This window comes from Chrysemys picta, chromosome 8 (assembly GCF_011386835.1).
Source record: "Chrysemys picta bellii isolate R12L10 chromosome 8, ASM1138683v2, whole genome shotgun sequence".
Classification (NCBI taxonomy): Eukaryota; Metazoa; Chordata; order Testudines; family Emydidae; genus Chrysemys; species Chrysemys picta.
The window spans coordinates 48,297,080-48,311,457 of record NC_088798.1 but is presented as its reverse complement, the minus strand read 5'-3'; the positions used below and the strand labels follow the sequence as shown (position 1 = coordinate 48,311,457).

The 14,378-nt window shown below is 38.0% G+C and overlaps 1 protein-coding gene across 1 annotated transcript; it reads left to right on the top strand.

The window, feature by feature from the left end:
• The first annotated feature begins 323 nt into the window (after positions 1 to 323).
• On the top strand, positions 324 to 4,168 carry RGS1 (regulator of G protein signaling 1). The gene is made up of 5 exons (XM_005306870.5): positions 324 to 603; positions 957 to 1,037; positions 1,798 to 1,859; positions 2,407 to 2,570; positions 3,290 to 4,168. The coding sequence occupies exons 1-5, from the start codon at positions 359 to 361 to the stop codon at positions 3,473 to 3,475; spliced, it is 738 nt and encodes a 245-aa protein (XP_005306927.2). The 5' UTR covers positions 324 to 358; the 3' UTR covers positions 3,476 to 4,168.
• The last annotated feature ends 10,210 nt before the right edge of the window (positions 4,169 to 14,378 follow it).

Genomic DNA, 14,378 nt, shown 5'->3' with positions numbered 1-14,378 from the left:
GCCAATAAAAGATATTACCTCACCCATCTCATCTCACTAATTGTACTTAATGGGTATAGCTGATCCATCCCATAGTACAGCAGGTACATTCTAACTAGATGAAATGAACCTGGAACATCTGGAAGCACATTTAATAAAAGTCCCAAAACATACTCATAACAGACTTTTTCAAATCACCAATCAGACGTAGACAAGATTTTTTTGTGCTTTTTCAAATTTTACTTAGACTTTTTTTTGCCTCACAAAACCCAGTCTCATCCGGTTCAGACTTCACCACAAGACGAATGCTGTCTGTTTTCTTTTTGAAAGACACACGTCACTGTGCACTGAAAAAGGGGAACTTCCACAGCCTGTGGTTATGTTGCATGATAAACAGATCTGTTCACACCAATTCGAGAGGCGGCTTGGATCAATAAAAGGCAACAGGCACCAGAGGCAGCAAGCAGACATTTGCGGCTCTCAGGACTATCTCTTCAGAAGTCACATACCAAGACTAAGCAATATGCCAGGATTATTTTTTTCTCACAACCACCCAACCGAACTGAAAGAAGCAGATTGCAAGCTTGGAGAAGGCAAAGTTCATAAAAGGAAGCAAAAGGCTTTGTAAGTATATGTGACTTACTGTCAAATGAAAATGTATTTGGAGTGAAATTAACGTTAGCAAATTGAGAATTCAGAATTAGTGCCATTTCACAGAGTTCACCCACAGCAAAGCATTTTCTGCATAGCATGTTCAATGCTATAAAACGATAACATTATTCTAACAGGGCTTGAATGCCAAGGGATATTGCTTGTAATTACTTGCATAAGTATCCCATTGGCATCAACCCTGGAAGTGAATGATCTGGCCCTAAATGTTTACAAGTCGTAAGACCTTCATACAGAATGCTACCTAACTGTAACTGTGTTTAACCAGTATCATCCATTCATTACACATGTCTGATCATTGGTTTCAGTGGTGCAGATCTGAAAAGCTATTTGAAGTCCATGGTACCACATCTTGAATCTAGCAACAAGTCTAACACCAGAAATGTGACGTAAGTACTGGATTCTAGAAATACATAGTAATTATGAACTAAGGCTAGATTGCCATATTTTGTCCTCACAAACAAGTCTATTAAATTTTTACTCTTGTGTAAAGTATATGATGAATCATAAAGTATTTCTAAGATCAAGCTAATTTCAATTTCCTAGTTACAAAAAGGGTTTTTATAAACCGGGCATCACCACACAGAGGGTACCAATGGAGTTGAAATAATTTTTTATGTTTTCCTTTTTTCCATTTCTTTTTTAATTGTTTATGGGCAGTTCAGTGGTGCTCATCACCACACCTATTCATTAATAGGTCACTTATATTATTAATGAATTAAAGCCTGACAACACCCTTGTGAAGTAGAGAACTATTACTATCCCTATTTTAGAGATAGAGATAACAATGGCACACATAGGTGAAGTAACTTGCCCAAGGCCACAAAAGAAGTTAATGAGTTTTGGAATGAAAACCAGGTCAATCCAGGACTTTAACCACAGACCCTCCATTCTCCTTTTATTTACTTCAATAAAAGTAACTCTGATGCTTCTTATTTGTCCGAGTTAAGGGGCAACAGCATGCCACCAATTTCATGCAAAGTCCACCAAAGATTTTATGAGCAAGCACTGCATTTTCATAAAATTGAATAATCAATGGTATTCTTTAAGTATTCTTAAGAGGCCATTAATTAATTTAATTAAATAAAATAACTAAACAGTCAATATTTTGTTTCTTGTGTTAAGTATTTTTTCTTTTGGTCACCACAGGCTTTCTGCGGAAGAGGTGATGCAATGGTCCCAGTCTTTGGAAAAGCTTCTTGACAGCCAAAGTAAGTGTATTATTTTATCACTACTACTTTCTTATGTTAATCGAGTGAGTTTTCATGCAGACTAAACAAATCTATGCAGCTATAGCATTTTGTGAATAATGCTAAAAACAATGGCCAATAGCCTTTCAGTAATTCACATCTTCACTGTCACATGGCTACCTATTGTAATATATTGCCTTAACTTTATAGCCCATCCTTTCCATAGGAAATGGAAATAATCTCATTAAATTCAATCGGGTTGGATCAGATTCCACATGCCCACATTACTCCAAATAATGCAGATAAGAGTTATGTGTGCACTTGGAGCCAAAGTCAGACCATGCAGAGAAGAACAGACTCCCACTGACTTCAGTAGCCTTTGGATCAGACCCTTCGTTTGCAGTGCGCTGCAAAATATATATATATATACTGTATATTTCAGCAAAATCTTATTACTATAATAGGAGACTTCAATGTGACCTTTACCTTAATTGTATTTATTTTATCCTCCCCAATTTAAGTTATAAATATAACATTATAACTGATTAAGTACTTGTGTTTGCTATAGGCGGTCAAGTTGCCTTCAGGGAGTTTCTGAAGTCAGAATTCAGTGAGGAGAACATTGAGTTCTGGCTGGCTTGTGAGGACTATAAGAAAACCAAGTCTGATCACTTGCAAGACAAGGCGGAAAAGATTTATGAAGAGTTTGTTCAGATAGATGCAGCTAAACAAGTAAGTACAAAGTTAATCTGTACTGTGTTATATATGAAAGATTAAGGGAGTTGGCACGGGATAGAAATGGGGCTGTACCAGGACAAATACATCTTTAATAAAACAGGAAGAGAAGCCATAGGTTCTTATATTTTCATTAGGTCACCTTCTGCCATACTGCCTTGAGCTCGTCAGGTGAAAGTAGTGCTGGTGATTCAACAGGTGGCACTCTTCCCTCTAAGTCAGTGCTGATTTCAGCAAGATGTTAAGAGACAGTTCTAGAGATGCTGTCACTTGAATGAGAAATGAAACCAGCCTGGATCATTTATGTTCCTTAAAGATCCAAGGATACTTTGGAGAAAAGTAGAAGTGTTAGCATAGGCCATATTCCAAACTAGATACCTACATCCTACCAAAAAATCCTGCTGCAATTTTAATTGGATATTTTATTCTTCACTTTCTGTCCTAAATTGTTACTCTCTCTGATCCCAGAAGTGGCTGCATTGCACCAATGAATGGCAATTTCTGTGTATAGTTTGTATACCTTTTTTTTTTTTAAGTTCAATCAATTTTGAATGAAAGGTGCTATTTAAGGATAGATTAATTATTGTAGCTCAAAGAAACCTTGGACAGAGTTTTAAGACTGAGAGTCTGTGTTTCAGGAAGATAAAGTGACAAATACAGTGTCAAAAATTATTTTTTTTAAAAGATATTAACAAAGTTTGATTTTCTCTTCCTAGATCAATATTGACTATCATACAAGGAAAGCTACAGCTAAAAAGGCTCAAGACCCAACTTTCACAAGTTTTGATGAAGCCCAAAAAACTGTATATGTGCTAATGGAGCGGGACTCGTATCCTAGATTCTTGAAATCAGAAGCCTACCTTAATCTTTTAAACAAGCTTCATGTCAACGGTGTTAAGTGAGCTGTTTGATGCCATGGAAATCTGAGGGTAGACTATGCATGTCAATTAACTTACAGCAAAGAGTAGTGCAACTACTGTGCAACTGGGTCTCAGCGTAGAGAATGGAAACTTCAGTCTCTGAAGTGCTGGCGGAAGTGCAGATAGACAATCATACGTGATAAAACCCAACAAGATGAAGGCACTCAAGCTAGGTTTCCAAGCCTGATAGCGTGGGAAGGGGGCTGTGGAGGGGGAGACCCTCTTCTCCTTTATGCCACTAAACTGAAACTGGATACATAGTTATTAATTAATTGTATCGCACTGTGAATTCCCACAAGACAGACAACAGTTTGGAAGAGCTAGGATAATACCCTTGTATCTGAGTGTGATGGGTAAAATAATTGATATTGGGAGAAAAAAATACTTTTAAATTGTCAATTTGTGTACTAGCTACAGAAATGCATAAAACAGACCAAAAAGCCAAATGAAAACTTGTCCAGGCTATGAAATGTTAATAAATGTGTGCAGTTCTAATGTATTCAGTAAAATGTATTATAACTGTAACAATTGAGAATAGGTTTAAGTTATATAAGCTAGATATTACTATTTATGTATTAAGCAAGTAGGTATGTAGCACATTTTTACTATTTAATTTATTGCAAAGTGTGAAATAATGACAAGCAATTCCTAAATTAAAGCTACATGACAAAAGCACAGAAGTTCTATGGTCACTTTTCCTCTATCATAAGAAGGTTTTGAAACCTGAACTAAGGAGGTAAATACTGAGGCACAGCCATCTCTGTTATCCTCTGAAATCTTTTTGTTCTAATATTCTAATTCTTTCTAAATGCCCAATTCTCTTGCACCCATTTTACACTGGCATAACTCCATTTACTTCAGTGGAGCTTATCCTGATTTACTCAATGTAAAATCAGATTCAGTCTTAAAGTTCCTTTTAATTTTTGCACTTCCCCAATCTTAACAGTTAAGTCTTTCAACAACTATTGAAACAGAGATGAGAGAAACCATCTGAGCAGAACAACTGCAGAATTCATACCGCGTTTCACATTGTTGAATTGTTAAATGTTCCAGACCACTCATGCTTACTTATCAAGAGTGACAGTAACTGGTGAGGCTGACCAGCAAATCCCTGTAGTGTTAGTGCTACAGAGTCTTGGTCGATTTTGTGACAGAGTCTAATTTACAATACCAATATTAACAGTAAAGGTCATTTACATTTCATTCTGAATCTTGTGTTAAATTTGCTCTATAAAATGTGCCGTACTATGAACAGATGAACACCAAAGTGGGTAATGATTACTGGGGAGGGGGCCAAAGCAGAAGATCAAAATTGTAATGTTATTAAGTAATTCCAAAACATAATTACTATTGAATCCAGAGTTCAGAGATTTCATGATGGTAAAGTTTATAATGAAAATAAATAACCATGAAAACTGTTGCCAATGAGTTCTCTCTGTGCCCAGGATAAAATCTTGTGTTTCCCTCCCTTGCAGTTCTTTTTTATCTCACTGTTTCAGTTTTTCCGTTTTCCAAAACAGCACAGTCTGGGTTTGACTCACACTGTTGAGGCCAGGGGGTACACACCCATTGCCTGTGCCAAAGGGAGCAGAAATAATTCAGTCTTAGTCACACTTTTGGGGAGAGTAGACTGTGTTTACAGTACCACCCCTTGGGAAAGGGCTTTGGGGGTCCAAAGGAATAGGACAACAGGTAATTTTCAAAGTAAAATAACCAAAAGAAAAACAATTATCAAAATTGATAATTGGAGAAACAATTAGATAGAATTATTAATTACTCGCTTCTCACACGACTAGTTCAGGAAAACTGAATCAAAAGATGGAATTATTGATTATGTTCATTAACGTGACTGCACCTAAGGGGTAAATCACAAAATTCACCACAGATTCTTCTTCCTATACACTATGCCCCAAAATAAACCACTGAACTTGAAACACAGAAAATGTTTATTCAAGTAATAAAAAACGATAAAAGAAACCAACAATTAGATCACAAGGATTATGCAACTGAGATAACTATAGGGAAAGAAAGGTACATAAAATGAATGATACAATGTAGCAACCACTTAACAAGAAATTCTTAAAATATAAAGTAAATTAAAACTATATTGAATGGACTATTATAAAACTGAGTATTAAATTCAAAAAGCTATGAGCATCAACAACAATGGTATTCATTTAATTACTTAGGATACTAATAGCATCAACCGGTTGTTTACCCTCATTAAGATTCACTAGCAGCTAAACATTATTAACATAAATCAACAGCTAAACTTAAAGAAGTGTATCAAATATAAACTTCTTGAACCAGATTACAATAACTATAATTCAATTTCATTATTACAATATCTTAAATGAAGAAAAACAATTTTGATTAAACTAGATAGGTTGGTTAGGACAATATAATTGAAAGTCGTGTCAACTGAAACAAAATCTACCAAAACCATTACTAAAACTTTTACTTTTGGTTTAAGGAAATAGTACTTTGAGGGGTAAGCATGATTCTATAGCTTGAAATTAAGCAGTGTTTAGACATACATGCCAAATCCAAGTGTGTTACTGTGACAACTCTCCTTCTTCCTTGCCCTAATCCCATCCAATGCTGTTCGCTCTACAAGTGCTCCTTCCAAAGTGCGCTGTTCAGCGCTAGAATCTCTATCACACCACATATCAATAGGTTTTCCTTTATGACATGCCACTGCTACTTCTTGGATTGGCTTCTTTTTCCTTCAGTCTTGAACTGTTGGACTCTTATCCACATAGTTGTCAGGACAACTCTTTACATGACCAAATCATCTGAGCCTGCACTCCCTCATTTTTTTACTTATGGATGTGACTTTGAGCATGTCTCTAGCAAACACATTCCGCACCTGGCCTTTCTTGCTTATACCCACTCATCCATCTCAACAGTTGCTTTTCTGTGGAACAGACCATTTGCTCATGTTTCTTCTTTGTTATCCAACACTCAGCACCATACATTAAAACTGGATGAACCAACACTTTATAGACTTCCCCCTTTTAATCGCTGATATCTTTCTCTCTCTCTCTCCATCTGAGAGAGGCATTTATTATCTTAGCTCTAATTTCATCCTCCATTTCTGCATTTTCCTGGATTCTGGAACCCTGATGCTTGAAATTGTGTTACTGTGAAACTTGTTACTGAGACAACATAGAAAGCAATGATACGATAGCTACATGCACGGTGACTATTACAATAAACACTGTAGACTGAATAAGTTACCTATTGGTTTGGTGCAGTTAGGCTAAAGTTTAGAAATGGTGAAAGATAGTAACTGAGCCTAAACAAGTAGTGGTTACAGTTGAAGTTTGAATTCTAGGCAAAGTGAATGGTTTAGAAAAGTTGAGATAGATGTGAAGGAGGTAGGGTGACCAGATGTCCCGATTTTATTGGGACAGTCCTGATATTTGGAGCTTTTTCTTCACCTCCACCCCCGTCCCAATTTTTCACACTTGCTATCTAGTCACCCTAGAAGGAAATGCTTTTATCATTGAGTTAATTTGCATAAGAGACTTTCATATACAGATGGTCACAGACAAAGTCTGCATAATATATAAAAAAACAAACACTAGCAAGATTGATATGCAGAAAAGTAATTAAGGAACACGGGACTCTTAGTATTTGAAATAAGGTAAACCAGTAAAAATTTAAGTTATCAGACATCAAAATGGAAAGAGGGCTACTGTAGAGTGTAACATATCAACACATTAGATAACTCTGTAGTTTGAAGTGCACCGAGCAGCCAACTCCAATAGAAAGGTATTTTAACTGTTAAATGAAACTCTTTAAACTTGGAGTAAGGTTAGGAGATAGGGAACGGACTTTCTTATACATATACAATGTATAGGTTAGAAAGGGGAAATTTAACATATTGAGTGTAAGTCAAAACTCAGTTAAAATGGGAATAGAGTTTATTTAAAGAAATTAGAGGCATTTCTCTCACAGACACACAGAAGCTGACAGTCTCTTTGTAAAGGGGCAGAATGGAGGGAGATTTGCTAACTGTGTACAGTAAAGTCACTCTAGAACAGTGGTTCTCAACCAGGGGTCCGGCGCCCCTTGGGGGGGCCATGAGCAAGTTTCAGGGGTTCCACCAAGCAGGACCCGTGTTACACTTGCTTCAGCTTTCTGCCCTGGGTCCCAGCCCCACTGTATGGGACTGAAGCCTGAGGCTGAAGCAGAAGCCTGAGCAACTTAGCTTCACGGTGCCCCTTGTGGCATGGGGCACAGGGCAATTGCCCTGCTTACCACTTAATGCTGGCCCTGTCTTGTATATGCAGAAAAACAGTTATCGTGACACAAGTGGGCTGTGGAATTTTTATAGCATAGTTGCAGGGCCTCAGAAAGAAAAAGGTTGAGAACCCCTGCTCTAAAAGATTTAGACTTAGGAACTAATTTAACAGTATCAATTAAACAATGAATTTTCACAAAGATATGGTAACAATGATGGCAGCTGAAACTTAATTAAGTACTCATCAAACCAAAGATTTTAACATTAGTTCTTTTAAGCAATAAGCCAGATAATGTAGTAAGCCAAGTGAAGTGAAGCGAGCTCAACACTACACACAAGGTGTGAACACTAATTTTGGCAGTTACAGGTGACAGCTTGCAGTTTAAATTTACATCAAATCAGTTTTAGTTACAATGTTGTCAGATTCAAATCCTATAGCTTTGTCCAGTTATGATCTTTGGAGAGTTTTTTCCCATCCTTAAACTACTATAAAACTCTATTTCTTTCCTACTTCTAGTATAATCTTTCTTTGTATTCATATGGAATTAGGATATGTTAATATTATCTATGGATGTTGTTACATTTATTAATATGGGATTTCAACTCAAGGATAATGGTCTGGATTCATGGAACACAAATCTGAACTACAGAAATCTGAACTACACAAATCAGAAATCTAGAAAGGCAGCATTTTCGCTCTCCCAAGATGAATTCTGGCTTCCTTCAAAGTACAGAAATTCCCCATGGAATTCACCATTGCAGTAAATACTGACTTTAAAATCTTTCCTACACTTTAGAACAAAGTGGGAGTTCTCACCCTTCCTTTTGTTGTCTGAGTCTTGTGGTTTGGTGATGATTTTTTCTTAGTATTTTTGACCTTCAGGAAAGCACTTTCTTTCCTTTGGCTGCTTACATTTGGGATTTTTGGACCTTTTAAGGTTCCAAAACCCAGGTTCTTGTCTATAAATGATTTTAGTTAAAAGAAAATGTCTTGGAGAGCAAAGTCACTGAATACTGCTTACATGAATGGGAGGGCTCAGTGTTTGGAGCCTCAGGATTTATAGTGGAGACTGGCTCTCTCAGTTGAAGAGAATCAAATCTTTTAGTGGAGAGAGAACAAATTCAGAAATGGAGAGAGAACTGGATCTCACTTAGGGTATAGCTGCACCACAGCTGGAAATATGCTTCCCAACTTGGGTAGACTGACACACGCTACCTCTGTTCGAGCTAGCACACTAAAAATACACCAGCTACGCACAGGAGGTGACTCCAGATAGCTGCCTGAGTATGTATCCCAGGCTACACTGCAACTGGAATGATTTTGTTGACAATGCACAACATTAACTAGAATCTATGTCAGTCTCTCTTAGGTGTATTAGTTCTATAGGGCTAGAAAGAGTAAAAACTAACTTTTGTTACTAAACCTAGCAGAGGACTCTGAATACATACAAGGGGCATTTTCAGTGTCTTTCCTGACCATAACTGCATTTTAAATACCTTTGTAGGCTGTTGCTAACATAATTCTGATCCCAGTTTGGATGGGACAGACCTGTTATCTGTGCAGGCAAGTCACGTGTTGTTTGTGAATTGCCTTAGTAATAACTTCTGGGACAATGGTACACCATCTGTAGGCTGCATGCCACCAGCTGTCATGCAACATTTCCAGAAGGTTTATAGAGCTGCTTCTGGTCTGAAGGCAAAGCATTGTCAGTCTGCAAGAAGACACCTCCTTTCAACTGCAGCCCAGTCCAATAAAAATGTTAAAAGACTTGTATATTTGATAAGTGAAATCTGGTTATACTAGTGCTAATGTGGCTAGAACTTTATGAAATAAAACATTTACAATGCAGCCCCAAACCATGTGACACAACTGGTTTGGGGTTTTATTACAGACTCAAGCCTCAAATCAGCTTCATCAAAAGCTGACTATGGTTGAAAAAACTTTCAAACCAGGATGGGCCCACTCAAAATTTTATATAAAACCATTCAAATTTGTGGATTTGGTCACAAAACCAAGGAAAATTTCATCTCTGGGGTTTGAGCAAAACCCAAATGTTAGTGCAAAATTCTTACACAAACTCACAGTAAAAAGAGAAATGCTCAAAACCAAAGTAAACATTCACATGTGCCCCTGCTGACCAAGACAGTGTTACATACATTTCTAAATCCTTCACTTCACTTCTTATCCTTCACTTCAATTATTCTTCCTTTTCTTTTTCAGTTATTCTTCCCATTCACATGGGAGATTCATCTCTAAAAGTCTACTCATGCCAGAGATATTCCAGCCCACTCCAGTCTCCTTAGCAACATTGCCATGTTCTGGTAAGGAATAAACTCTGCAAAAACACAGAGTACTCTCTGTCATACAGTTATAACCCTTGTACTGTATTTCCGTTGCTATAGCAAGGCTATACAAAGCTGGTTGTTTAAACAAAGTCCGAGAGGCCTGAAATATTTTAATGTGATTTAAAGTTGCATCTATACTAACCTGTTTAATAAAAATCAAATGGCTGTAAGCAATAGTTAAATGGCACAATCTCAACAATTTACTAACAGTATGTTGAATTCTTCCCATACAAAGATCAATAGTTTACCAATATGCAGGGCATAATGTTTGCGTTTTGCAATTAATTCTTTCTTTGGAATACTGCCTGGATGGAGATCTGATACTCTGAACTTACAAAAAGGGAAGCAAATATAATTATTCAAAAGATTAAGGACTTGATTTGATTAAATGAAATATCAGTACTTTTTGTAATCTCTGGGTTTGTTTCTAACTGTACATGCATGGAGTCAAATCCATTCCATAATTTGTTACTAACCTCCTTCTGCCCGCCCACCCACACCCCCAACACAAGCAGTATTGGCACAGCTAGTGGTTTCACAACTGTGGGATGTGTGACACCAAGATGTGGCAGAGGCTTCCAAAACACTACGTTACAAACCAGAGTATGGAAACTGTGCCTATTCTGTACTATCCCATACTTAATGGAGAAGTTATCTACAATTCTTAAAAAGTACTTTAGCTCTTCTGCCATAGCAACTGGAGGAAGGGTCAGATAAGTTAGACTAAAAAATACGTCAATGCAAAAGGGCTCTGCAAGGTTCTCAGCATAAATTTTAGCCTCCCATAGGGGATTTACGTGGGTTGGTCCTCTGAATTGGTGTGAATCTCACTCTTAGCATTTAAATTATAGCTAGCTGGATATACAAACTTAGGCCAGAAATGACCACTATGATAATATAGTCTGACTTCCCACATTACATTGACCAGAATTTCTCAACCGGTGTCGGGAATGGGGGAGTGACTCACATCTTTAGCGTTCAAGGTCCAAATTCTCTGTCAACATCTTGGAACACAGTCAGGTAAATGATATAGGCTTATCTTTGATACAATTTTTACATATGGTATAACAGTAAGAATATGTGGGATTTGCAATAATTTATTTTTACTTCAAATAAGGAGTCACTAACCAGGAAAAGTTATGAAACACTGACACGGACAATAGAATTGCACCCAGTGAGTCCTGTAGAGGAGGAAATTAATCCACCCTAGTACATAAGTGAATGGAAAAATCCACTATGAATGTAACATGAAGGAAACCTCTTGCCCTTAGAGCCAAGCTTTCGCAGGCCTGTACAAGAGGTGAGCAAAGACGACACGTGCAACCCTAGTGCCTGCAAACATCTACATATACACACAGAAATGCATGCCCACACACAAACACACACACGCACACATACACATATATATATATTGGGGAACTGCAGGCACAGCTACCCACCCTCATGGGACATTTACCAACCTATGTATCAATATACCTCTTTGCGCGCACACACAGGGGGGTTTACAGGCATGGCAGCCTACTTATTGCATGGGACTTTCAAAGTTTGACTCTAAAATGACCAGAGTGGAATCAATTTTTAAAGAGTATTTCAACATATGACATATTCAGAGATGTCAGGTAGAGCTTCTTTGTCACTCTGTAGAAAAACTGTTAAGGAAATGACACTAAATTGGTGGCTTCCATCACTGTAACACTAAACTTACAAGAGGTATAAAGCAAGGTAAAGATTGTGATTCAATGGTTAGGACAGGGCACTGGGTGTCAGGAAATAAAGGGTTCTGCGTGACTTAGGCTAGGTCTACACTACCCGCCTGAATCGGCGGGTAGAAATCGACCTCTCAGGGATCGATTTATCGCGTCCCATTGGGACGCGATAAATCGATCCCCAAATCGACGCTCTTACTCCACCAGCAGAGGTGGGAGTAAGCGCCGTCGACGGGAAGCTGCAGAGGTCGATTTTGCCGCCGTCCCTACAGCGGGGTAAGTCGGCTGCGATATGTCGAATTCGGCTACGCTATTCGCGTAGCTGAATTTGCGTATCTTAAATCGACCCCTCCCCCCCCGTAGTGAAGACCTGCCCTTAGAGTGAAGCAACTTCTCTATGCATAAGTTTAACCAATTGTAAACTCTGTAAAATGGGGTTAATAATATTTGCAGGCACCCACCATGCAGGATTGTTATGAAGTCCCTTTGTGTAGAAAAAACCCACGTGGGGAAAAAACTAGTAATCCAAAATACTCCCTGGGGGTAATGTGGGCAAGCTAAGGTTACTAAGGGAGTAGGGATCAACATTATTTTCTGAATAAGGAATGTTTACAATTTTAAGGTGGAAAAGTCATACTCATGATGTTAATGTTACATAAAAGTTAATATTAATTTCAGTTTTGAATTTAATTTCCATATTTTAAGGAAAAAAGACTAAACATTAATCTGTCCACAGATTTACTTATGACAAAAACGTAAGCAATTATAGAATCCACAGGAAAAGTAGTGCAAAAAAAGAAACCCTCAATAAAGGATTCTTATTTCCTTTATTACTAGTCCATTAAATGGTAACATAAATCTACAATTAGTGTAACTGTTTTACTGCACAGATTTTAATTTCATGTGCTAGTAACTATTTTTTGTTGGAGATGTTTGAATGCATCTCCAAGTTAGAGTGACAAGAAGTTTTTAGTGATGGGGGAAAATTTTCCAGCATTGTACTGAATGGATTTTGTTCAAACTTTCCAAGACTTTGGGCTACATTCAACAGAAGTTTTGTCTAAATAAGGGCTGCAGGATCAGGCCCTATATCTAACCTGTAATAAGGTATTGATTTTGTAGGTCAAAAATGCTGTTTTGATTTTTAGGATCAGATTTAAGCTTCCAAGTTCAGAACATAAATATATCAGAAGAGAATGGAAACCTCCAGGTCTACCTGTGGAATCCAGTTATAGTCACTGAATCAGGTTAGTGGTCAGCCACATTTCCTATGAAGAAAGATGGTGCAGTGCAAGAAAAGACTCTGACTCAAACAATGATTATTCTTAAACTATCTTCCCAAAGTCTGCTCTACCACTAAAGGAAATATTTTCATTGTTTTCAGAGTTTCTGTAGAGAAACTAATTGTCCTTTTGATGATGGGAAGAACCATTAAAGTGAAAGAAGTGAGGCTACTTCAGTAAAAGCAGATTTTTACAATATGGGTGTGTCACCAGGGCAAAAAGGAAACACTCCCCAGCTCCAAAGCATGTGTTGCCACACCCAGACTTCTCAAGGAGGGTTATTTCTTTAATCAAAGGTTATCAAACAAAACAGAAAATAGTCTTAAAACTCTATCCTTAGCCCCAAGCTTCAGGACCACCCTCGCAGGGGTCTCTGGTACTCCAGCTCCTGGCCTCAGCCAACTCTACTCCCTTCCTGGAGCAACAGCCACAGGGCTGCTTTCCTGAGTCCCAAGCCCCTGGCTCCACAGATCCACCACAGGGCCTAGCTCCAATCCAGTGTGGCTTTCCGACCCCAGGGCTCAGCCTGTCTCAGTCCTTTCTACCCAGCTGCTTACTAGCAGCCTTTTGTAGGCTCAGGTGTAATCTAGCCCTCTTTAGTTAGCTAGACTGGGCTCAACTGCTCTGGTCATGGGGAACTGGGCTTAGTCTAGTGACAGAGTGCTAAATATACCAGTTTTGCAGGATCAGGGCCCTAAATGTGGATTTTGGAGACTAACATTAAGCATCCAAATTTGAAAACTTCATCTGAAAGATTGTTCCCTACTGATTATCAATGGTAATTAGAACAATGTAGCACATTACAAGCATGTGCCAGTCGTATGTAATGAAAAGGCTGCCAACAGAAGCATAATATTAGAGGCATCACAATGTTATGTACAAACAGGAAGGCAATTTAAAGGTCAGTGCACAACTGCAATGTTAGAGCACAGTGTAATTTATCACCTTACCAAGCCAACAACGCTCCCCTCATGCTTGACTGTGAAGCAATGGGCTTTGTGACTATCACCCTTCCTTTGTGGTTGCACAGTGGGTGTGAAAGACACCAAACAAAGAATATATGACAAATGGTGGAAAAATTAAACATTCTTTTCTAAAACTTCCCCTCAGAAAATGGGGGTTTTAGTGTGGGGTGGGGTGATACCTACAAACAAAACTTTTTAGAGAGGAAGTCTTCAGTCACTAAATGAGGAAAGATTACAAAACAAGTTCCTGCTTAATATTCCATGCAATTAATTTGCTGAGGGCTGCTGAAACACAGAGAGAGAAAAAGAGATTTGTGTTTTAGCCCTTTATTGCTT

Bases quoted from the DNA above. Each gene is read 5' to 3' on its own strand.
- RGS1 (XM_005306870.5), top strand. From the start codon at position 359: ATGTTGCATGATAAACAGATCTGTTCACACCAATTCGAGAGGCGGCTT. The intron at 1,038-1,797 runs GTAAGTACTGGA...TGGTCACCACAG, and splicing joins TCTAACACCAGAAATGTGAC to GCTTTCTGCGGAAGAGGTGA. The intron at 1,860-2,406 runs GTAAGTGTATTA...TGTTTGCTATAG, and splicing joins AAAGCTTCTTGACAGCCAAA to GCGGTCAAGTTGCCTTCAGG.